Source organism: Hypomesus transpacificus, chromosome 13 (genome assembly GCF_021917145.1).
Source record: "Hypomesus transpacificus isolate Combined female chromosome 13, fHypTra1, whole genome shotgun sequence".
Taxonomy (NCBI): Eukaryota; Metazoa; Chordata; class Actinopteri; order Osmeriformes; family Osmeridae; genus Hypomesus; species Hypomesus transpacificus.
Genome location: NC_061072.1, coordinates 13997841 through 14023753, shown reverse-complemented (window position 1 = coordinate 14023753; position 25913 = coordinate 13997841). Strand labels below are relative to the sequence as shown.

The window sequence follows — 25913 nt, the reverse complement described above, 5'->3', positions numbered from 1 at the left end:
TTCTTTGCTCTGATTATTTGTATTTCTCCAATTCCATCCCATTGTGCCCAGAGGCATGTGGGTCTGCACCAATTGATAACACCCCTTGGAAATGACCAATAAATATTGGCGGTGCCAGGCTCCTAATACAGCCTGGTCCAGTAAAGAGGAAGTCTGATCAAGATGAATCATCTCACTCAAGTCAAACTGGGAGTTCTGTCAGCAGGGTTTGTGAGAGCGCCAGGCCCCAGACAGAGGCTCAGGAGGGGTCACGGCCCAGCAGGGGGCCTGAAGTGGTGGACGAGGGCCTGGTTCTTCTGCAAACATGACCAGCGGTCTCCGTAGTCCGACCCACAGTCTGAACGCCAGCCTGGAGCAACGCCAACGCAACCATGACGGAGCGCCGGTTGAAGGGGCCGGAAATACACCAGCTGGTCTGAGGGGCGGGGGGGGGGGGGGGGGGGGACACACGCAAACCATCGAGGACCTGTGAGAGGCCAGGATGGAAATGAGACGTGTCGCGAACGGGGTGTAGCACGCAACGGAGGCGGATGTGATGAGCCGGAAAGATCCAAGAGGCTGAAAGAGATGAGGGACCCAGGGAAGAGGGGCCCACACCCAGCCAGACAGCACTGCCAGGACTCTGGGAGGACATGGGGGATCGGGGGAGAGGAGGGCGGAGGGCGGAGCTGGGGGAGTGTGGGGGAGAGAGGAAGGGCGACGGGGAGACCAAGTCCTCCCTCTACGTCTCTCTCCGTTTCAAAGAATCGAGGAAGAGGTGAAGGAAGGGCGCGGAAAGGAGGAAGGGACTGAAAAAGAGAGAGGGGGGTTAGATGGAGGGGAAGTAGGAAAAGAAGGGTGAGTTGGAGGGAGCAGAGAGCGTGCCCACCTCAGGGACTGGGTAGGAGAGACGGAGGGAGGGTTCAAGAAGAAGTAACCATCTGATGGGCAAGTCAAGAGTTAGTGATGGAGGACGACAAGCATTGCTGGGGATTAACATGGTCACCACCTTCCCTCAATGAATGGCATTGACTGATTAGCATATGAAGCACGGGAAGTCTTACAGGTGAAAAAAACTTCAACTCCCAGCAACCCCAGAACATTCACCACCACTGTGGAGGAGCTACATTCTCAGGACCATGGATAGGGCCACACAAATCAGGACCTTGGTCAGTTCCTTTGCCAAGATTTGGTACTGTATAGCATGTGAATGGTTCTTGACAAACAAACATGGATTCTAGGTTTATTCAAGGCTTTTCCTTGCTACAACAGTCTTGTGTGTCCTTCCATGATAGTGTAATAATTGATTAAGTCAGGGTTTCAACTTCCATTGGTGAGGAAATGAAATTTGAAATGAAAACTTGGAGAAGTGACACGTTTTCTGTTTCGTCAATTCTCACAGTGCAAAGTTCGTTCTTGGTGGCCCCCAAAACTTAAAATTAGGTTTTGAATGGAGGTTCAGCGCCAGTTTAACCCTTGGTAATTTGGCCTGCTTACACTGCTCAATCTCCCTAACTGAGTGTGTTTCTGCACGCGGGCAAAAGTCTCGAAGCAAGTTCAGCCTCTCATTAAAAATAAATGGAGTTCTATTGTCCCTGTAATCCCCATGGGAGGGTGCGGCAGCTACCGCCAGGGCCCTGTCAGATGTGTCAATCACCTCCCCTCAATGTCACTCTGGGAGACTGGCTCTCTCTCCCCCTCCCTCCGTCTCTCATTCTCACTCCCTTTCACTCTGGCCCTCCCTCCCTCTCATGAATCTCCGACAGACCCCCTAACAAACTCTGCTCGCCCCCTCGCCAACTGTCTGATGCTCCCTCATTCCCTCGCTCTCCTGCTCCACATTTTCTTGTCGGTCTCACACTCTCTGAGGCTGGCCCACAGACCTGTGCGTGCTCTGTACTCTGCACACAAAGCCCAGAAACACACACACACTTTTTGGGCTACACTTATCAAACTTGCTCATCAACACTCGGAGTCTTGCTCTTAAGAACACAGGAGACACGTTCCTATCATGGGGTTCTCTGTCTTGCCTTGAGACCAGATTTGTTTTGAAAATTGATTTTCACACTTTACCTCTTACTCACCACAAAGAGCTCTGAAGGTGCAAATGGAGTTTTTTTTAATATTTCACACAGCGTGAGAGGGAATTGGGTTAGCAAAGAGATCGCACATCCTGCAAGATGAGGAGACAGAGAGTGCTAACCTTCTCTCCCTTGCTTCCCCGGTCTCTCTCTCTTTCCCTTCTTTTTCTTCCATTCCCTCTTTCTCCTGCTTCCCCCTCTCCCTTCTGTCACACTCTCTCTCTCTCTCTCTTTCACACACACACACACACACACACACACAGAGAAAATTCCACACACTCTCTCAATCCCAACAACCCAGCGTTTTCCCACTAACCCTCATCACCAGCAGAAAGCAGCTGTACTGTATCCCTGACTGCTACTAAATATAGCTGGCTGTCATATTTGTTGAGCAAACACATTTCTACAAGCTAGCTCTGCCTCTGTATGTGAACCTCTCTGTCTCCATGCTCTCTGGCTGGCTTTGTCATCGAGCCCACCCCCTCTCTTCTCTCATGATACTCTCTATCTAACCTCTCTCTCTCTCTCTCTCTCTCTCTCTCTCTCTCTCTCTCTCTCTCTCTCTCTCTCTCTCTCTCTCTCTCTCTGTGTCTCTGTCTCTTTCTTTCAGTAATTAATAGTCAATCTGGCATTCAGGCATTGATGTTTGCAAATGATATGGATTCATGACCACATGATTCGACTACTTATTTTGGACGAATTTCGGACAAATACTCGTTTTCTATCATTTTGTTTTTTATTTTGGTTACTGTCTTGGTCTTGCTGCCCCCTGTTCTCTCTCTCTCTCTTAAAAAGAAGCTTATGACACGTCCCATCCCTCCCTGTGTCCCACCCAGTTACCAGGACAATATGCTTAGAGGAAAGACTTATGCCGGTCACGTGTGTTCTGATAATGTTGTTGCTAGTGGATCTATCTACCCCGTTAATCAGAAACATTAAATTAAATCAATGTTCATTTATCATGAAACTAATTAGTATCATCACATTTATCACAGATTATTACATATTTATGGACATGTACACAAACATGGATCTTGTTTACAGTAAATAGATAATCCCACACACACACACACCATACATACAACACAGTCAAGATCACATGATGGAAGTGGGCTTTATCCCCACATGGATGGTGCTTAACGGTTGAAAAACACTTCAAGGCAATAGATAAAAAATTAGGCCACCTCGCACTTGAACAAAGTCTGATCCTTACGTCATGAAAACAGATTTGTTTTCTGTTGTGTATTTGTAGGTGAATCTTTGACCCAGATAGGGAGAAAGTCTTAAGGAACAGCCACAACCATAGCGCAGTACAAACACAGCTTTACCACAGCGAGCTCTTCACTTCTAGCTATGGACATGGCTGGAGGCTTTCAGTCTCAATCCTTGGAAGAACGCATGCATTATAAATCACTTAATTCTTTGATAAGTGCAAGACTCAGTTCTCCAAGGCCTGTCTTTTGAGCTCTTAAAGATTTTTCAAGATGTAGCAGGGACCATGAAGTGACACTTTTGTTTTTTCAGTCGATTTTCATGAGGACACAATGGGAAGTTGATCTCAGTACAGAATCAAGCACACCGCGGCTCCGACCCGTTTATTTGACGGATGTGCCGTCGCCTTCTTGTGATTCTATAAATAGTTGTTTTGATGAGTCAACCCAATAATTCAGGACCTTTAGCGCAACACACAAATAAGCACGTCAGCACACATGCACTCCCAAATACATACATATACACACATATATACACATACACACATACCAAAGCTCCTGTGCGGAAAATGAGGGCAGACTATACGAACGACACGCAAGTGGCGAGCCCAAGTTTCCTGTCTCACCTATTTTGATTATGTAAAAAAACATCCCAACAAATCTCCAAACATATTTCAGACCACCCGGCGTGCTAAAGCAGATTTTGTTGTGAAATTCAGCGGCCCCCAGTGAAGTTTCTTCACCCCCCTAAAATAGATGAAGACAAAATGTTGGCGTAGTTGTTTTAAGATAAAGTACCAAAGAAGAGCGAAGGGTTCAAGATTGAGAGAATGCTGAGAATAAGAAAAAGGTTTAGACAAAGTAACGAGAGAGAGACGGAGAGAGAGAGAGAGAGAGAGAGAGAGAGAGAGAGAGAGAGAGAGAGAGAGAGAGAGAGAGGGGGAGGGAGGGAGGGACGGAGAGGGAGCGAGAGAGAGAGAGAGAGACTACGTGGTGTTATGCTAATTTGAGAGGGGAAGAGAGGATGAGGCATTTTCAAAAGCTTTCATCCTGCTTACGTTCCTGAGCCGGGATTCTAATCCGCGTCTCTCTTCCTGCTTCACGTCTGGATCTCAAAGAGAGAGGCAATCTCGCACACACATCAAGTCTTGGTCACACAAAGACCCTCTCACGCACACACATCAAATCTTGGTCACACAAAGACCCTCTCATACACACATACGTACACAACGCAGAAAAAGCACACCATATATGATCATTCCCGTTGGATAGACACGTGCACTCACACGGGTACCCTCCCCCCCACCCACACACACACACACACACACACACAGACCCGACTTGATCCTTGCTCAGAGGATAGAATCCCACCTCTGTTATCTCACCTGCTCTGTCTGTGTTCTGTGAATGATGTAACCTGTACACTGGAGACAACTGCTCCGAGACTAAAATAGTAAAAGCAGTCAGTAGACAGGATGACACAGACGAGGGGAAGGAGGGAGGAACAGAGATTAGTCACACATGTCCTAAAAACACAGCAGCAGGGGTTCGCACAATGCATCTGAAATCTCATATGTGCGTTCATGTGTACATGTGTTCATATGTTCATGTGTACGTGCGTTCATGTGTACATGTGTTCATATGTTCATGTGTACGTGCGTTCATGTGTACATGTGTTCATATGTTCATGTGTTGATGTGTACGTGCGTTCATGTGTACATGTGTTCATGTATCCTGTAACACCGATACTAGGCAGGTGGGCTCAAATGCACGACTCAATGCCGAGGTCAAATTCAGAGGTCTTTACTAAGCAAGGGTTTGGTACATGGGAAGACAGTCTGTGTCAGTGTGTGTCATTAGGGGGGGGTGTTTGTGTGTGTTTTAAAATTGAAGAGGATGGGAGGTTTCTACAGCAACAGTAAGTAACACTGAGTATATGCTGTAAGTGGACCAAAAGAATTCTCTCACATGCAATTAATGTTAATGCTAATTTTATGCAACCCATCAACACAACCCATGTTCTGTCTTTCCCTTGTGTTTGCCGCAACAGTCCAACAGCACAACTCCACAAGGCCTATTTATAGACATGATGTGAATTCTGTGGATGACTTTCAGCCAAGTCAAACGCATTTTGTCTCACATGAAAGGTCACAGAATACAAACATACACAGTAAACATTGATAATATTGTACATCACATGGCACAGGAGCCAAAAGCCAACAAGCAGTTTCTTATAAATGCATTGTATATGGATTGTCACAACTGTGTGTCTAATAGCACATTGTAACAGACTAAACCCCTAAGAAACTGTCTACAGACTGATAATATTATGTTTAAATGGGGTACTGTGGGCTCAAATCAGTTAACAGTAAAGCCTTTTTGGCAGAGGGGTGACAAAACCATTATGAAACTAAGGCAGTCAAACCAATTATGTACTGTTCCATCCTATCCTAGCCAATGCTGTTGTGTCTTAACCCAGCCAACCTTTAGCCAACCATACCTAACCTATTCCAACATACAGGATCCTTTCACCATGCTTAATCCACTTAAATTGAGAATCAAAAATGCATGATAGTAAGACCCAGGTTCATCAAGGTTGGTTAACTGAGGTTGGTGGCTGTTCACCAGGGGACACTACAGACATGGACCACTTCACCTCCATCTGTGACTCTCTTTCACACACACACACACACACACACACACACACACACACACACACACAAACACGCACACGCACACGCACTCACACACACACACACTCTCTCTGTCTCTCTCTCTCTCTTGCTTTCTCTCTCTCTCTCTCTCTCTCTCTCTCTCTCTCTCTCTCTCTCTCTCTCTCTCTCTCTCTCTCTCTCTCTCACACACTCACACACACACACACACGCACACACACACACACGCACACACTACTGACTTATCATAACAAGAGAGAAGCTTATTAAATGAGAGAGTGGTCATTTGGCTGCTACCATCTCCTCCTTAAGCTATTTGGAAGCAACCCTAAAAAGGTTATAATTGCACACATCTGTCACTCAAAACTGGGCCACAATTACTGCTGCTTTTAACTTATCATCTGTTATTATAAGAAATCACCCGAGACAGCGCTTTCCCATTACGCACCGATAATGTGTGATGAGACTGAGCAAAGAGCCAATGACTAATAGAGTATGGGAGTGAGGAATGAATATACTTGCATGATTTTCAGTGAATAGAGATGAAGAACTTGAGAGGTTTAGAGGACATCACCGTAAACATGATCACCCCTCCACCCCCCACCCCCGCTTTTTCTAAGCAGTTTTGCCAACTCTGAGGCAAGACGTGCACTTTTCTATGGATGGAACATAACTCGAACTTTTACTCAAACGGACTATAAGTTAGCAATGTGTCATTGAGTTCACATCTAAAACGACTGGAGGAGATGAAGGACGTGAGTCAATCACTGCAAGATCCACTACAAGATTTGAGTTATGGAGATGAGAATTCATATATATCTGTGGGTTTAGAATCCATGTTAATTGCTGTGTCTCCTATCGTGTCTCTTATCTCCATTACTCTATAAGCCCCGAGTCTATAGCCCCTCTTTCCCAGTCAAGAGGTGGTCGGGAGCTGTTCGCACCGGTGGTGCTGAAATTTAAAACTAAGTCAACCAGGCTCCTTGGAGGTCGTTTCGTATTAGAGCGGTGATTCTACTGATATTGCAACGCCATCGCGTGCCTTCTGAAGAAATACACCTGTGTCGCAGCACCCACCGTCGGAATGTACGTCATCCACCTCAAGCCAATCGTGACGTGGTACTACAGCTATATTAGCATACCGTGGGGAGTTTGGTCCAATCAGGACCAGCCAAGCATGTCCGTAAATCAAAGTTTTTGTAAAGGAGCGCGTGTAGCAAAGGAAAGAAACTACTCGCCGGTGGTTTATTCAAGCGTTTAAGTCGAATAGCATGAGAGGATATATAAGAGCGTGAAGCACTGGATATTTCATTTATTTCACGCATGCAACATCGCAGCTCGACCCCTCCTGTTAATTGAGGTATTGAAAAGAAATAATAGCCCATTCTTTTTTTACAGTAGGGATATTGTTCTTATTGTACGTTTGATGCGTGTTTGTAACGTAATGCACAGGCATTACATGACACCATACCAACTAAAGCTTTCGAAGAGATAAATAAAAAGAGATATTGACGTCTAACCTCATATTTGCAAACGATAAAGTGTTTTTCTGACACATGATGACGGAAATTAGTGAAAAAGAAAATGAACCACAGAATCGAGACCGGGACCTCCAGCGTTCACTGGGAACGGTGCCTATACAGCCCGAAACAAAGGTAAGGAACTCGCTCTACCTGCTACCCCCTAACTCCCCTGTGAATTGCTAAGAATGTTCTTGACATGAGTTTTATATATCATTGTAGTCGAAGACCCCGTGTTAAGAACAGGGGACAACAAGTTACAAGCAACAGTACACTTATGTAACCCTATTAGGCTCAGCACAGCCTCTGCATGGTGATCCTTGCAGACTACTCAAGGGTTGTGTAAGGTGAGAGGTTGATTCAGTATGTAGTATCAAATGTAGTGAATCCATAGAAATGTCAAACTAATGTTGACCAGTGGAAAATCTAAGGGGTGGCAAGGGGGTGGCAGCTGCCACCCCCGTAAAAAATACTGCCACCCCAATTTTTTAAAATGCATTTAGCAGACACTTTTATCCAAAGTGACTTCCAAGAGAGAGCTTTACAAAAGTGCATAGGTCTCTGATCATAACAACAAAATAGCCCCAAACTTTGCGGGTAGCCAAAACATGAAGCATACATTGTGAAAAAACTGTCCCAAAGGGAAGAACCATAAGAGCATGTAGTGAAACAAGTTACAATTAAACAACATGAACCTCAACCTTCCCATGAAAAAATATTATTTGTACATTACAGAACATTTCAATAAATAATATTAATGTTACTGTTTAATTTAAACTACAGTGTTCTAGCCTAATCATTTACCATAGGGAGTACTGTCTGAACCCCCCTACTTTGGGTTTGAGGCCACCCAACAACTTCCTTCTGCCACCCCATTGCCACACCAAATGAACATCTCTAGATCCGCCCCTGATGTTGACACATGACACCCATGAGTGATAGTATTACAGGTGATAATAGTCACAGATTATCTCCTGAAGTCCTAAAGTATAGCATCAAAACCAGGAAATATATAGCCTTTTTTCAGAAAATATCTATAACAGGAGGAATGTAGAATGTAACCACAAAGTGTTGTCGTTACTGTGTTGTATGTTTGTCTGTGTGTGTCTGCGAGGATGTGTATGTGTGTGTGTGTGTGTATGTGTGTGAGATGAACTGGTAGACAAAGCTCAAGGGCCAGACTGGACCTGGTCATCCCAAAGGTTTGTACTTGAACAGAGAAGCTTTGCTTCCTCTCTCCAAGCACCCAAACTATCACTGGATGCCCCTGTCCTAAAATCCCAGGATTATGTGCAATGGAAGTTAAAGGGATTAAAAGAGGTTCACTATGTCAACTTGCTCTGTTGTAGATCAATGGATCATAGCCCTTAGTGTGGCATGTTCAAAAACATGTTCCGGTTACTAATTATCACTCACATTATGTACGTTCCCTGGAAAGTCTATTTTCTCAGTGAAATAGTGTGAGTGTAGGCAGTTTATATTGTAAAGTCACATTTTTTCACAGTCTCACATGATCGTATTTATTCAAGTGAAATGGAAGTGTACAGATTTGAAACAGTAAAAAAAATCCAGAAAAGACGTATCTTGAGTCTCAGCTATACAACCAACAAACATCTCCTCCAGCTGAAACGTTAACAGCAAACAGGCACATCAACCCCAACGCACCCCAAGCCACACATCCCCCCCCCCCTCCCCGCGTGCCGCTAGGATGGGAGGGTCTGCTGTTGGTCGGGGCTGGGGCGGAGGGTGGGCAGGGGAGAGAATTTATGACTTAATCAGGTAACAGATGTTTCTCTTGTCTGGCTTGGAGCTGGGTCATCACTCAGATGAAACGCTGGCTGGACAAGACAACAGCGGAAAGCAAACAAAAGCCTCCACTCCATGTTGCTCTCTCTGCCAAGACCCTGGCAGCCGTGTTCCCTTTCCAAAAGAATGAGGGGAAAATGGAGGGAGAGAAAGAGAGAGAGAATGGATGAGAAGGGTTTTGTGTTGCCACAGGCTGGAAGAATCATCCGTCTTTCATGCTGTGCCTCTCTGTTCTCTCTCTGTCTCGCATGCTCGCTCTTCCTCAGCCTACATTTCTCTCTTTCTTTTCCGTCCTCTGTCTTTCTGCATCACTCCCTCTCTTTCTCTTCTCTGGATCTCCTCCGGTCTCACCTTTCCGGCTGGTTCTCTTGCTTACCACTCTGTCCTTCTCATAGCTTTCTCAGGTGAGCCCGCTGGCCTTTAGTGCCCCTCTCAAAGTAAGACTGTGAGAAAGTTAATGGATATGTACTTTACCTTCTTTGGGCTCCAAAACCAATCGTTTCTCCACTTCTCTTTTTTACATTCTGAAGGCTGGGTTGATTATGTTGAGTCTCTTTCTTTCGTACTTAGTTTCTTTTATGAGCTGGTGGAGCTGGTGAAATTGCTGATCGTGCAGAGTACCAGGCCCTCTTTACACGGCCCATCAGTTCAGCAATGAACACAGAGACACTTTTATGAGGGAAAAAGTTATGATGCCGGCCTGCCTCTGTATCGAACTCTATTTAGCTGCTCGCTTGATTGTGTCCCGTTATCTCAACCCTTTCCTTGTTTCTTTGTGAAACATTTACCAACTCGGTCAGTTCCATGTCCTTCCATCCCAATGTCTCCTTCTCCTTTTTTAGCCGTGAATCCAAACCCACGTTTATCTGTTCTTCCACCTAGTCTATCTGTTGTTCTCTCTCTCCTCGTCCCTCCATCTCTCTCTCCTGTTTTGCTCCCTGCCTTCCCCTTCCCCTCCTGGTCTTTCTCCTCACCTTCTCTCCTCCTCAACCTCTCTAAATCCCAGGATAGTGATTTGCTAGGGACGGCTCGCTGGGATTTTGGCAGGTTGGAGGTGTCCTTAAGGACAGCAACAGGGGACGCTCACCAGAGCATGGTAAAAGTAGAGAGGGAGGGAAGGTAGACGGGGAGCGGAGGGAGAGGGAGGAGGAAAAGGGTAGAGAGCGATCCAGAGAACGCAAATGATATGAAGACAGGAAACGAGAGAAGGCAGAGAGAGATGCTGGAAATAGAGACACACTGGTAAGGAAATAATGAGGCGATGGAAGGGAGATACGAAACACATGCTGCAGTTCCGACAAACGTTTTCTCCTTCCCTTCTCGTCTCCTGCTAGTATACGTGATATCTGGTTTCTCCTCTTTCTCTCCAGCATAAAGGTTGAGCTCCAGCATAAAGGTTACTTCATTCACAGCACACAGCAAGGGTGGCGTTAGAGGAGAAAAGCTCAATTTAGTAATTCAATAACAAAAAAATAGTCTCTATTATGCTCATAATGACAATATTTAAAAGGTGACTCTGACCTAGAAAGGTCTTTGCACAGTCAGCGTGAAGACTGAAAACAGATGGATAAACAGAAGTGACCTTTTGTGGTTTGATTACAGAATAGAGCTGAGTTGGGATGTTCTTTACAAGGTGGGGGGAATTGTAACAATAGAGTGGGCAGGTTTAAAGGCTGGCACACACAGAAAAAAACAGATTCATTATATATCTTTCTTTTGAAGAGTTGTGTTGAATGCATACAGCATATCCCATGATATATAAATGTTTCTATATTCTAAAAGCATACCTTTTGAATTCATATTCCAAATTGAAACTAGATCGGATGACATATCATTTTGAAAGAAGTATTGACGTGAGGTTGAAGTTTAAAAGTGAATGGGTTGTGTGATGACACTAACATCCCACAATAGTACAATAGAATACGTGGCCTTTCCTTAGCAGACTTGGACCTAAGCTCATAGGAGGTGTGTGTGCACCCATCTGTGTTCCTGGGTGTGAAAGCCATGAGAAGATTTGGTGACATATCCCCTCCCCTCACCCAGCCAGTCGCCCATTCGCAGATTGATGAATGTTTCTGTATTCCAACGACATTAAACACCCAACATTGCTGTTACCTCGTGCTAATTGCTTAAGCTGCTTACGAAAGAGATAAGCCTTCTAAACTGCTGTATTTGGATCTGCATGTTCTTCACCCACAACACTCTCCGACAACCAACATGCTAACATATGAACAGCTCATTATAGAAGGCAATTCTGTGCTAAATAAAGACCAACCTAGAATAGTAAGACACATGAACAATTCTAGAATATGAAGGCCCTCCACAAGCGGAAACCCTTCCACTTGTCTCATAGACTGGACTAGCTCTCCACAAACTATGAGCCATTCCTGTGAAACATCCCCTTTTCATGACATCTTCGAACTAAGCACGGATTGGATCTGTGCTTGCGAATTTGTTCCATTCAGCCATATCAGTCATGAACTGTCTAAGAAGTTCTGTCAGATGCAGCACCATTTAATAAGGAATATTATTTCTTGACAGTATCATCACTTGAAACAGACACAATCCCCCCCCCCCCCCCCCAAAAAAAAAAAAAAAAAAAATCTCCTCTACCTGTTACTGGGATAGTCGCTATAAAGAGATTTTTATAAAGCCAGTTTGTGTTGGCAGCAGTTTCCTAGTATCTTGAAACCTCACCATTCCTAGGCATGCCATGTGAACAACACCTCTCCCTGTAATCATTAATTTATCCATGCATCTCACAACCGGGCTATAAATAGCACCACAAAACATCTCTTGTGCAGCACAGGTCTTCAAACAGGCAGAGTACAAGGCCGGGACGTCTGCTCTGCTCTGGCACTGTCGGCCCATCTCACGGGGGGGGGGGAACAGGGTCGGGTGCATTGTTTGGGTTCTCAGAGGGGAAGGGGAGAAAACAGGGAGGAAATATTTCCCAGCCTAGTCTTCTTGTTGTCTCACCTCGCCTCTCTGTTAACTCTCTCTCTTTCTATCTATCTCTCTCTCTCTCATTCTGTCTCCCCCACACTTTCTCTTTCCCCTTCATTGTGGCATTACTGCTATCTTTCTCCCTCTCCTGCTCTGTCTCTTTCCCTATCGCCTGCTCACTCTGTCTGTTAGGCTAATTGCTGTCAGTTGTTCAAAGAGAGATGGGGCTCTGGGTTTGGGAGCCATAAATAGATTCTACAGCACCTGAGGGAGAGATAGCAGAGCAAAGGAGCACTGTTGGGATTGACAAGGTTGGCGGTCCCCAAGGGGCCTGCTTTTGTCCCATTCGTTTTTGTGGGGGTGGGGGGGTGGGGGGGGTTGGGGGGTGGGGGGGGGGGGGTTGGGGTTGGACAGACAATGGGCATCGAGGCAAATTGAAGTGGCAGGCATGTTTCTCTTTCGGCTCACGAATAGGCACCCCCACAAAGTTCAAGCTGCACTCGTCATCACACGAGCACCACCACACCCCTGACACCTCCACACCTCAGCTCACACCCGACACCCCCAACCTCCCCCTGAACAAACCCCCCCCCCCCCCTCAACGCATCCACGCACCCCTGGGCCCCCGTGTGAACGCTGAACACTACGGCGGTTATGAGTCAGATGCCTCGGGCTCTCTGGGGGGCTGGTGCCAAGGTGTGAAGGAGCCCATGGGAGGAGCCTGTCTGTCACTGTGCCCTCTTGTTCACAGCTGGTATCTCTGCACAGGATGGGAGCAGCCACTGTGCTTTACCCACTGCCTCTGCATAAATGTGACAGCACTTTAGCCCAAACCAAAGACCCGTGGAATTAAGGAGAGATTGCTGAATAATGCAGACCTAACAGTCTGGTGATTAACCCTGATGGAATTCACAACTGCGTCAACATTAATACGCGGAGGTACTTAACTGCGCTGTCATGGCGGTTATTCATTAGAGACAGTTGAATATGTATGCAGGTGTTTTACAGGAGGCCTGTGATCCAGCTCTTTGTGCGAGGCTAAAGAGACAGCAGGCAACTGCGTCTCAGAAAGGACATTGGCTTGAGGTTTACTCAGGTCGTTGTGACCAAAATGTCTTTTAGAAGTTCACAGATGAAAAGAATAAATAAAAGCAGCAATAAAAATCAGTAGACTGGGAAGAGCTTGAAATAGATTACCAAGGTCAAATGGGGGCACGCATTGTGGTGGAAAGGAAAATGAAATAGCCTGTTTGATTAGACCACCAGTCAACCTGAAAAAAGACATTAAAGCGAGCATGGCTACAGCTCCCCCAAGAAAAACACTTGCAAGAGACACTCACTAATGGGTCAACAGAGAGAGCTCTTTTCATCACTCAAGCTAATTGGCGTTAGTGAATCCATGGCTTTAGGGAAGAAAAGAGGAACCTACTCAACATTGTTGATGATCCTTTCCAAGAAGAAGCGCACACAGGCTACATTAATTTCTCCCAGGTGCTGAGAAAATATACAGATGCTACAGACACACTAGGAGATGGCACACCCAAGCGCACACACACACACACACGCACACACACATTTTGTACAACACAGACACAACAATCATGCAGAGAAACAAAACATATGTTCCCCAAATCGTGTCTAATAATGATAAAACTGAAACATGAAACTAACTGTTTTGTTTTGGTTTCCACTGTATAGCACTCACTGGCGGCTCACCCTCACGCCTCATGTTCAGTTGGTTCTTAGGTCGGTGGCTCTTATTATCACCAAATATTGGAGCTCATTGCCTCCAACTCCCCGTAATCTGTTGTCATTAGTGACATCTCATTATTGCGGCCAAGAGCAGTTCCTGGCAAGTCCGCAGGAAACGGAAGGGTGAGGGGGGGTGGTAGTGGGGCAGGCTGAGTGAAATATAAACACTGTCTTTGTTGTGCATCAATGCCTCAAGTGTGGGGGGGCAGGCCGCTCAATAAAACTAATCAAATCGGAATTTTAAGGGATATTGAGTTGCCAAGATTTGCTGGGAACAGCACATTTCTGATCCAAACGGAGAAGGAGAAAAGCAGAAGATGAAAGAGGAGATGCCAAGTCTGGCAGGTGAAGGTCAACCAGAGGGCATAAGCAGGCTGATGGAAGCACTTAACATCGGACGCCAGTTACTTGACCAGCTACTTGACCAGTTACTTGACCAGTTACTTGATCTATAGATTGGAATTCTGTTCATCTTCATTGCCAGAAATTACAATATTGTTTTAATATACAGGATATCGATATTTCTTAGTTTTTTCCAGTTTTGAGGAAAACCCTTAAACCCTTGGCTAATGTCTTGGAAGTCCTCTAAGCCACAAATGTGTCATTTTCTGTGGAGAATTTTTTTCCTAAAAAGCTTAGTAATTGTACAGATTTAGTTACCATTGTGAATAAAAGCACCATGGTATACTGTATATATAGGAGCATTTCTACTCCAATGTCAAACAAAACCATTTTCTTTGGTCCACAGCTCCAGAGACTGAAGCGTTCCCTCTCCTTCAAGTCGGTGATGCGCAGTAAAAGCGTGGACAACTTCTTCCAGCGGAACGGCGAAGCCCGCCTCCCCTCGGCCCTCATCACCGAGCCCTCGCCGCAGGAGTCCGCTCCGGCCGCCGACCGCTCGCCGTCCATCTCGCCGTCCATCAGTCCCAACCCTTCGCTCTCATCCCACTCGCCCTCCGTCAGCCCCTCCCTCTCGACGTCCTCCAAGGCCCACGTCCAGGCCCTGTCTCAGCCCAGCAAAACCCACTGTTTCCAGGAGCATGTGTTCCGCCGGCCCACTTGCTGTCAGCAGTGCAAGCACATGATCCAGGGTAGGTCCTCTGAAGGCTCAAGCACATGATCCAGGGTAGGTCCTCTGAAGGCTCAGGCACATGATCCAGGGTAGGTCCTCTGAAGGCTCAGGCACATGATCCAGGGTAGGTCCTCTGAAGGCTCAGGCACATGATCCAGGGTGGGTCCTCTGAAGGCTCAGGCACAACACAGTGGGCCATTCGCTTCCACCCTGGTCCTGCCATCATAGAGTCGAAGGGACGGTAGTGTATAGTAACAGCATGCAGCAATGTGTTTCGCAGTACAGTGCAAACACATGATCAATGGGGACAATGGTGACAAGATTTGTTGTCTACTACTGTGTTCAAACATACATTAGCAATCTTCAAACCATGAGTCTTACATGCATCCCATTGTAAACCCAGATGGTCAGTAGCTAGCTAAAGTCAAAGCTGTCTATCTGTGGAACATCTTGTTAAGGCATCCAAGCGGAGCTACAATTGAAGCCCATGTAATGCAATCATTATGAATAGTTGTTCTTGATTCTTCACAGTATGCACTGGTACTTCTTATTGCACAGGATGCTGCTAATACTCGTTTTTCCGCTCTTCTTTAACGTGGGTTTCCTTGATGTGTGCGTTTGCAGGAAACTCCAAACAGGCGCTGCGCTGTAAAGCCTGCAAGCTAGGAGCTCACCTTTGGTGCTCCTCCGAGCTATCCCAGCAGCCCTGCAACGGCAAGGTAAACCAAACTGACCCTGTCCCATGCAGCTCTCCCCACCACAGTCTCTCACCAAAACGTAGTACCAATAAGCATAGCTTCCATACACAGTTCACGGCCTATATACATAGTCTTCTATAGGCAGCCAATGTAAACAGAAAAAGGAATACAAATTGCAAGGCAGAACTTGAGACAGCTTCGAACCATCACCAAGACCCATAGTCGACTTGTTTTTCTCTTATTCCTTTTTCTTCCTCTTGTTCATTGCAACTCAACCATGATATATGAACTGGCTAAACAACAGTTCTCCAGAGGCTAGTTGATTATGCAGTATGTATTGTTTCAGCTAGGCAGGAACCAGCTGGTTGCCTTCATTGTCTCTCAGTTGACTCAGATGTGTGGGAGGAGGTGGGGAGTCGGATCAGTGCATTTAGCCTCAAACTCCCTGCGCCAGCGTACTTCGGAACGGATCAGACCTTTTCCTGAAGCGTTGGAGGAGATATAAAAAGACAAAGTGGACCAAGCAAAAGAATTTGAGAGAGAGAGAGGTTGAGAAGAAGAGGGAGAAAGAGAGAGATGGGAGGAACGTGTAAAAAGTATCAGATGTTCGGTATGAGAAACATAAGCCAAAAGTGCAGAGACTCATATCAGCTTGGGTCCCAATGTATTTCCTTGCCCCGCTCCCCCCCCCCCCACCCATCCCTCACACTCCCCGCCCTTACCCTCCACACCCCCCATACCCCATCCCAAATTCTGTGTTTTCCTTACTCTCCTCTCAAGTCGCTCGGAAAATCAATATCTCCCTGCACCAGCCGCTGTGGCTAATTCAGTGTGAAATTTGGTGTGTTTGAGGCGCACGTGGGCCCTTGAGGATACGACATGGCAGGCCGGAGCCAAGCCTTGTGTGTCCACACTGCACAGTCATCAAAGCAAGGGATTAGACATATTGAAGAACTGGAAGAGAGATGCTAGCACATGCTAGCAGCTAGTTTATTTAAAATGTAGCCTAAGGTTGGTGGCTTTCTGTTTCTTTTTGGTTAATGTGTGTAATGAATTTTGCTGTCCTTTCCTCCGCTTATGCAAAAGTGCTCCCATGGGGTTAGTCCTTTTTCCTTTGATTAGGCGTAATTGACTCATGAGCTATCAGAAATCAGAAATCAGAAATGGGTTTATTCGCCATGAATGTTTACACAGACAAGGAATTTGCTTTGGCAGGGAGGTGCATACAATAAACATATAGGAATCTTAAATTTAAATGAGGTCTAACTATACTAAGGATACATAAACTAGCAATACTAAGTGTAATGATACATAAACTAGCAATACTAAGTGGAGTACTAGCAATACTAAGTGGAATACAATTAGAATAAAATATACAATAAAATAAAATATAAGTTGCCAATTTACAGTATAAAATACAATCTAAAATACAATATAACAGGAATTGAATGTAGTGCAAATATAACGTTTTAAGACATTCAGTCAGTGTGGGCTCTTGGCCTTGTTGAGGAGGCCAACAGCGGAAGGGAAAAAACTGTTTGTGTGGCGTGAGGTTTTGGTCCTGATGGACCGCAGCCTTCTGCCGGAGGGGAGTGACTGAAACAGGGAGTGTCCAGGGTGGGAGGAGTCCGCCACAATCTTCCTCGCTCTTCTCAGGGACCTCGAGGTGTGCAGGTCCTCGAGGGAAGGCAGATTGCAGCCAATCACCTTCTCTGCAGTGCGGATGATACGCTGCAGCCTGCCCTTGTCCTTGGCAGTGGCAGCAGCGTACCAGGTGGTAATGGAGGAGGTGAGGATGGACTCAATGATGGCTGTGTATGGGGAGAATGGGGAGAATGTTTAACATCAGATGATGTAGCCCTGTCTATTGAATGTAGCTAAACTGAAACTGATTTAACACATACAAACTGCTTACAAGTATTGTTTTAAAAGCTTAAAGGAAGCAGAGTGATTCATTAACAACACACACTAACCAATAGAGAGGTTCATGGTAAACATTGTGAACAGCATCATTTAGCCTCACTTGTATTACATTTAGTAATACAATCAAATATTTAAGAAGCTAGGTATTTTCACCCCCTTTACCAAATAAATGAAATAAAATAACAACGTAATTCATAAAAAATATATTTCTTGACAGGGACGGCCCTTAATATTTTCACAGCAAACACATGTACAATATAACACACAAATTGAACCATAAGAAGTGGAGTGCCAGGTCAGACCAGGGTGAAAGTGTGTTTGTCGACTCATGCATTCTAAATTCGCAATCAGTTCAACATCTGGCTGGCATACTAAATTACCTCAGAGGGACAATCATCCAAGGTGCAATCAGTCCTAGCCTCAGAAAAGGGATGTGCTGTACAAGTTGGGCTTGAGGGGTCAGGGTGAGGGAGTGGTGAATCATGGGTAAGACCCCCCCCTCTGTCTCCCTTCCAGATCATTCCCTTAATCTGGTTTAAAATAAATAAATCTCTCACCTAATTTTGAACGTGTCTGTTGTGAGCCTGCAATGAAGAGCAGAATGCCCAGATATTGGAATGAGTCCCTCCTGCCTTCCCTGTGCACCTCAGGCCTGGTCGCTGGCAGGCTTCGGCTCTGCCTCTCATTTATCAGAATCTCACCGAGGCATTCACACATCTATTATGTTTCAGGTGCCGGGTAAACGAGAGATAAATCTGATCCAGGAAGGAGAGCTGGCATGCCTTATGATTTATGTTCTCGGAAAGAGAAGCTTTATTTTGATAAAGTGAGCACGAGAAGAGGGCTTTTCAGTCGTATTTTAGACTTTGGCAGCTCCTCTGAAAAAGCTTTTTTTTGTACATGGTATGGCTCTTCAGCCATCGTATAGAATAGAATATAATAAAATAGAACACAAAACAAAACAAACCAGTCTGCTGAGCTATTTTAAATAGGAAAGTTTTACAGATTCCACGGAACTGGATACCAAAACTTTGCCGTCATTGCCGTCAAAAACAGTACTTTTAACAGCTCGTTTCTGTTTCTACATCTGAAGCAGCCTCTCATGTCTGCGGGGAAGGAACGTCTTTCCATAGCTGCTAGGGTACTTTGAGTTTCATGTCAAACGACAACATCATGACTTTGGTGTGCCCAAACTCGTAGCAGCCAGTCGGGGGATTGTAAGAACTGTGTCTTTCTATAATCAGAAATGTGCAGAGATGAACAGGTACAGTTCAAGCAAGGTAGAGCACAGCCAGCAATCGCATTCTACTAGTCCACCTCCATCCGTGCATCACATGTGGTCTTCAACTCACAGTGACCCAGAGGGTGGATGTTCTGGTGAGGACTGTCATATCCTGTCAACGTCCACTTTGTTCATCCACCCATCCACTTCAAACTCTCCCACACACACAAACAAAAACACACACAGGTAATACCCACGCAAAATCACAACAACAAAAAAACACAATATACACTCATTTTCAAACACATATGTACAGTGAACAGTCAGACACCCATCCGACACCATGGAAACACGTGGGGAGGAACACGTAACGAAGGAACACGAATGTTTGTGTACACGTTACACACATGGGGAAAACTTAGAACGCTGTTTTGTCCGCTCACTGCATGTAACACACACAGTCACACACAACCCTTAAAAAGCCTCCATTCCGATCACCTTCCCGCCAGAAACCACAGGACTATCCATTTACTGAGGACAAAATACCTGACCTTTGTATTATTCAGGTTTCATCTACTCGGATTTCATTCAGTCGAGAACAGACGTCTATTTATACATCTCTGTTGTCCTCTCTATCTCTGTTGTCCTCTCTATCTCTGTTGTCCTCTCTATCTCTGTTGTCCTCTCTATCTCTGTCCTTCCGTGCTCTGCCAGACGGGAGCCTTCAAGCGGAACTTCAGCTCTCCTCTTCTAACTAACGACATGTTGGGAGTGGTCAAGGAAGCTCCTACGGCACAAGGTAAGTGTGTGCGTGTGTGTTTGTGTGTGCGTGTGTTTGTGTGAGTGTGTGTGTGGGTGTGTGTTGCTTTCCTTTTCCGGTTTGTCCTTTCAGTTACTGTTGATATGTTAATAGTGCCAGGGGCTAAAGTCTGAGAAGCTTTTGCTGGGAGATTCCAGAAGATCCCCCCCCCCCTCTCTCATCTTCTTTCCCCCCCTCACTCATGCACACTTTCTGCCTCCCATCCGCCTCTTCCTCCCTCTCTTCTTGATCCCCCTAGAGAGGGAGGAAGTTCTGTATCCTTACTGGAGTCCCTGCACATTGTGTGTGAATGTGAGAGCAGCTGTCAGAGACACAAACACACACAAAACTCCGAACAGCTTCTAAACTTTAAAAAGCCCCTACTTCTCTGACTCCCAAACTGATTAAGTGCCACAGACTAGAATTACCGTGTGTGTGTGTGTGTCTATTTCCACACTGCTTTGGTCATTCCCGTTCTGCTTAGATCAAGTGTATGTGTGTGTGTGTGTCAAATCATTGCTTTGGCTTGTTCATTGTGTATCAGACAGTCAATGTGAGGTGCAGGTCCTTGCCTGCCCACCACTTGTGTCCTGTGAGAATAGCCAGTTGTCTTTCCTGTCATGTACACAACTGCTAGTGCTGGGAGTACAGAACACAAGGTTTGTTCTCAGGTGGACGTCAAGGCCTATCTTTTCTAGCTGTTTCTTGACGATGCCAGTAATGCCCTGAAGACTGTCGACTCAATATTTGGACGATTGTATAACTTTTTTGCTGTTTGTTGTGACTGTGTTGACAAATGGTTGTCTTATGCATATGTGTGTGTGTGTGTCTGGCGATGTTTAAATGTGTTTTTTTCTCCCAGTCTGATAAATTGTGTGTGAGTGTGTGTGGAATGTGTAAATGTGGGCCTTTTTTTTCACCCTGATAACGGTCTGTGTGCTTACTGCTTCCCAATGGTGCCTTTGCCTCTGATGCTGTATTGCATACTGATGAAGGCACACGTCCGAAAGCTTCCATGCTTGGTAATAAGTGAATTTATGCTTTGCGACCATCTAGGTGTAATGTTTTAATTGTTCCATTACGCGCAGTACCTGAATGCACGTGTGTCTGGGACTTGTGTGGATGACCATCCCTGCTTAGGCATATTTATATACATTGGGTACATGTTTCTGTGTGTGTGTGTTTGAGTATTCGGCCAGACGATTGAGGAGAGACAAAGACTGTAAGCTGTGTGTGTTTGTGTATGTGTGTGTGGCCAGCATATTGTGGAGAGACAGAGAGTACTACAGTGAAATGCATGTAAGTGGACTTGTAACACTAGATGTGTGTGTGTGTGTTTGTAGAGTCTGGTAAGGCATGTGTTGACCCTGTATATGAGGCACTGCGCTACGGAACCTCGCTGGCTCAGCAGAGCCGGTCCAACTTCAGCAGTATCTTTGAGTCACCCTGTCATGAGGTAACACATAGTAACCCCCCCCCCCCCCCCACACACACACACACACACACACATAAAAACAATTCACACCGCTGACATCCTAGTTATGCACATCCTCAAACTTCTCCCTTTCTCGTCCCTTGTTTCCTATAGGATGATACATTTGATGAGGGCCTCGAATCTCAAACAATAGCTGAAGAGGAGTCTGTACCAGGAAGTAAGTTACTTTCACTTCTAAAATGTCACCCTCTTCATTTGATCTTTTACTGTTCAGAAACTTCTGCTCTTGTTATCAGTATGTGATCCAACTAATGAAAAAGTAATTTGTATTAAGCTACAGTGCTACTTGGTGGGAACTGCTAACTCTCTGTTGCTATCTTTACTGTGGTTCTACTTGGTGGGCACTGCTAGCTAACGGTGAACTGTCCCACTTCCTGAAATATGGCTGTCATTACACACCATCATTACACTAATCTATTACACAGGGAGTGCTGCTCGCTGACATAACTGGGTTGGCTGTTGAGTGAGGGGGGTGTAGGAGTGTCACGCAATCTTGTCAGAGAAGGATGTTGTTTGTCTGTACGTATGCTTTTGTGCATAGGGCGTAGGTGCGTTTGTGTGTGTGTGTGTTGTGCGGTCTTTTGTCCAGTCATCCTCCTGTCCTTATGGGTGCTGATATTTTAAGTAGTGAGCAAGCTTTCACTGACCTCATGGTCCATTCTCTAAGTGACAATTCTCTCTCTCTCTCTCTCTCTCTCTCTCTCTCTCTCTCTCTCTCTCTCGCTCTCTCTCTCTCACACACACACACACTCTGACTCTTAAACACACACACTTCCTCTCCTCTCATCTCCCTCCAGATCTCACCCCCCCTGAAAGTGAGAAGGCTGATTCAGAAGACAGGGTCAGCTTGAAGGTGAGCGGGAAGCGTTTAACTCCTCCCCTTTCATTCGTCCTCCTGCTCCTCCATTCCCTCCCTCCTCTCGCCCTTATCTCTCTTCCCCTGTTCTCCATGACAACCAGCAAACTCTTATTTCATGTGATCACATGTGATTCTGATTGTAATTCTCCCAGTTTCTCACACAGTACTGCATTCAGTATGATAACTACAACAAGGGTACAGCATTCTGACAAATCCAGCAAGTTCTTTGGCTAGCCTAAGAAACAGTTGCAATAGAGACACTGTGCAGCCAAGGGCATTTCTGCCCGTTCTTGAGGGTGCTACAGTACAGTGTGACTGCTCCAGCATCAAGCCCACCACTGTCCTCAACTCTCTGCTCTCTCCCTCCCAGACTCCCAAACGCATCGAGGTCCATTCCATACACACCTACGTGGCTCTGTACAAGTTCCTACCCCAGGAGAAGAATGACCTGGAGCTACAGTGAGTTCAAGGCACAAGGATTTGTGTGTTTGTTTGTGTGTGTGTGTGTGTGTGTGGGTGGGTGACTGTGTGTGTGTGTGTGTGTGTGTGTGTGTGTGGGTGAGTGTGAGTGAGTGTGTGTGAGTGTGGGTGTGTGTGTGTGCGTCTAGCTCTGTTTGATTGGGAATGGGGGATAGGGAAAGTATGCAATTCAATACATGATACATGACCATAATCCAGTAATAAATAACTTATTATGCATTACGTGGTGCAGGATTTATTCAAATATGATGTACAGAAGTGGTTGTGCATAGGGAAAAGAAAGTGTTGAAGGTGTGTGTGTGTGTTGGGAGAGGGGGTGAGTTCACTGCAGCGATAAGGTAAGTGGGGAGGGGGGGATGGGGGGGCACAGCGCCAACACACACACACACTCACCATCTGTCTTCACACTGGGGCGCTGAGACATGGCTGGCACACAGTGGGGGCCGCGAGGCTGGGAAGGACAGGCAGTGTGTGTGTGTGTGTGTGCAAATACATATGCGTGTGCATGCGTGTGTATGTGTGTGCAGGCATACATGTGTGTGTGTGTGCATGTGTGTGTCTGTTCAAGTGCCACCATAACCCATTCTGAATCGGTCTAAATGATGTATGTCTCTCAGCATGTAGTTTGTATGTAGTCCTTAATGGGAAACAATGTCTGACAGAGCTAGTCACTGTAAGATGTCTTAAGAAAATCCGGTGTTCCAAACAACCCCTGCTCTGTTTTCTCAGACCCGGGGACAGGGTACAAGTCATAGATGACTCCAACGAAGACTGGTGGAAGGTAGGTAGAAAAACAACCGCACTCCATTTTCAACTTCCTTACATAACGCTTTATAAAAGCAATCAAAAACAACTCAATTCCCTTTTAGCCATCAAGCTAACCTATTTCTGTCCAAGTCTTTCAGTTCAACTTAATGGGGTGCAAAGCAGTGGTAAAGTGCAATTTATCCGTGGCCAGTCAAGCTTAATCAGGCACAACTTGGGTATTTCATCTATCGGAAATATTCCACCCGAGTCTGAACAGGAGTTGGAGGAAGTGTCCGGAGCTGGCTCTAATACATGTTTAATGATCCTCAGCTTTGACGTCTTCATGGAGCGTGTGCTGAGCTGAGGGGAAAGCAGACATCAAGCTCACTAAACAGACACACACAGAGTCAATAGAACACACACACTCTGCCCGGTCCCTCACTCACACACAAACACACTATCACATACACAGGCATACATAGCTTCAAAATGGGTAAACAGGCACACAGTCACCCAGAACTAAACCAAAATGCACTTATTTATGACGGATGCTTGTTTTGCAGTCTGACCATGTCCTTGGTTAACTGGGTGACTGTGTGAATGAAAACATATAAAACAAATAACAATGCATTAATCTACTACTGTACGACCACAGCATCTCCTTAACAACAGGACTGTCACCACTCGTTTGAACTCTGCCTTTCTAGTTTTAATCATAGACATCAGAGAGTAAACAGAACTGGGAAAACAACTGTGTAGGAAATTAACTTTTCTTGCACACACATCAATTCAATGTCTTTGTCTATATGTAGAATTACCAAATAGATTTTTGTAGGGTTTACAGTTTTCTGGTATGTGTGTATGTGCCTGTATTGTGTGCGAATGTGTGTGTGTGTGCCTTTGGGATGTATGTGTGTGTGCCCGTGGAATGTGTGTGTGTTTACACAGGGGAAAAGCAAAGAGAAGGTGGGTTTCTTCCCTGCCAACTTTGTGCAGAGGGTACGCCCTGGCGAACGAGTGTGGAGGGTCACGGAGGGTTTCCATGGCAAGCGCGAGAAAGGCCAGATGACTGTAAAAGAGTCTCAAGTAAGCTGAGACACACACACACACAAAAGCCACTCTATCTAACACACACACTAACACATACAGAACACTCTCACCACCAACCCCATTCTTCTGCACATGCGTGCACAGTCCATTCCATTTTGCACATGCAAATTCAATGGCGTGCAGATAAAAGTAATGACCTCACTCCCCTCCCCCTTCCATCCTCATCTACCCTTTCATTTCCCATGTTCATCCCTCGCTCTTCCCTCGTGTCTCCTTCCCTTGTGTCTCCTTCTCAACTTTCTGCTCCCCCCCCTCTCTCTGTATCCTACCGTCCCCCTCTCCTTATTCACCCCCAGATCTGTGTGGGGAAGAACGAGGATACCGACGAGTACCTGAGGCTCAGCAGTGGCAAGAAGAAAGGCTTGGTCCCGTCCAAGTACCTCCTAGAGATCTGACTCTGACCAGGGGGGGCTTCTCCTCTCCCGCACCTCCTCTGCCCTCCAGGCCCCTCTGCTAGCGCTCCCAGTTGGGCCTCACCACCTCAACGCTGTCTGCCGCCCCACTGGCAATGACTTGGAGCCCCCCCACCCCCCCGCCCCTCTCTGCCCATCCGGCCCCACCTCTCAAAAAAGGACTTGAGTTGTGAGACAAGAAAGGAGAACGTTGTTCTGAAACGAGTCTCTGTGAATTTTGGCCGCTGCTTTGCTTTAAGATGTGGAGTGTTCCGGAAAGAGGAAAGGATGAAGATGGTGGAGGCTTCTTTTGAGCTGCTTTTGTTCCTGGGGTGTAGCTGACCTCACTTCCTTCCTGTACCGGTCACACGTAGAGCACACACAACTGCTAATAGAAACACAAACACAGGCTGAGATGGTTGTATACATAGCCTAGCAAACACATGCTTACAGTACACACACAAACACACACACACATATTGACAAAGACAGCCAAGTGTTGGTATTGAATTGGAAACAACTGTGAAAGCCTGTGTGGATCTAAAAGAAATCTGGATATCTCACCAACTATACAATAACCCTGCTTCTGCTCTAGCCCTGCAGAACAAAAATGACCGATTGTGGAGCCTGTACGGTCTCTGAGCTCAGCAAATTTGGCCACCATCTTCAAAGAGGTGTATCTTTGTCTGTTTGACGGTAGCATTATTTCATTGTAGCAGCTTGTGCAAACAGAACTTTTTCTTGGCTGAACCTTGACACCCCCCTAGTGAGACTGTTCAGCCCAGCTCGCTGTGAATCCATTTATTTAGCACAAAGGGCAAACCAAGGTTGGTTGCAGGGGACAAAGAAGCCACAAGGGTCCTATGATGACTGACTAGTTGTAGCGGGAATGGTGGAACTGAAAGGGTACTGTTGCATGGGTCTCTCACTCTCTGACAGACATTTCGAAGTTGTCTGGGTTCATTGCTGTACTTATGACTTGTGTTTATTCTCCTCACACCAATCCAGTATTTAGACACAGATCCTGTTACTTTCATTGTTACACACACACACACACACAAGCAAACACACACTCACCCTCTGTCATATATCTAAGCCCACAGTGTGCCCTTCTACACACACACACACACACACACACACACACTCACA

The 25913-nt window shown here is 45.8% G+C and overlaps 1 protein-coding gene across 1 annotated transcript; it reads left to right on the top strand.

Annotated features, from left to right (window-relative positions):
* Window positions 1-7499: 7499 nt before the first annotated feature.
* On the top strand, window positions 7500-24853 carry LOC124476087 (SH3 and cysteine-rich domain-containing protein 2-like). Its single transcript, XM_047033093.1, has 11 exons — window positions 7500-7598; window positions 14716-15058; window positions 15664-15758; window positions 19597-19681; window positions 21025-21137; window positions 21270-21333; window positions 21974-22029; window positions 22406-22494; window positions 23245-23296; window positions 24211-24348; window positions 24669-24853. The coding sequence occupies exons 1-11, from the start codon at window positions 7500-7502 to the stop codon at window positions 24765-24767; spliced, it is 1233 nt and encodes a 410-aa protein (XP_046889049.1). The 3' UTR covers window positions 24768-24853.
* The last annotated feature ends 1060 nt before the right edge of the window (window positions 24854-25913 follow it).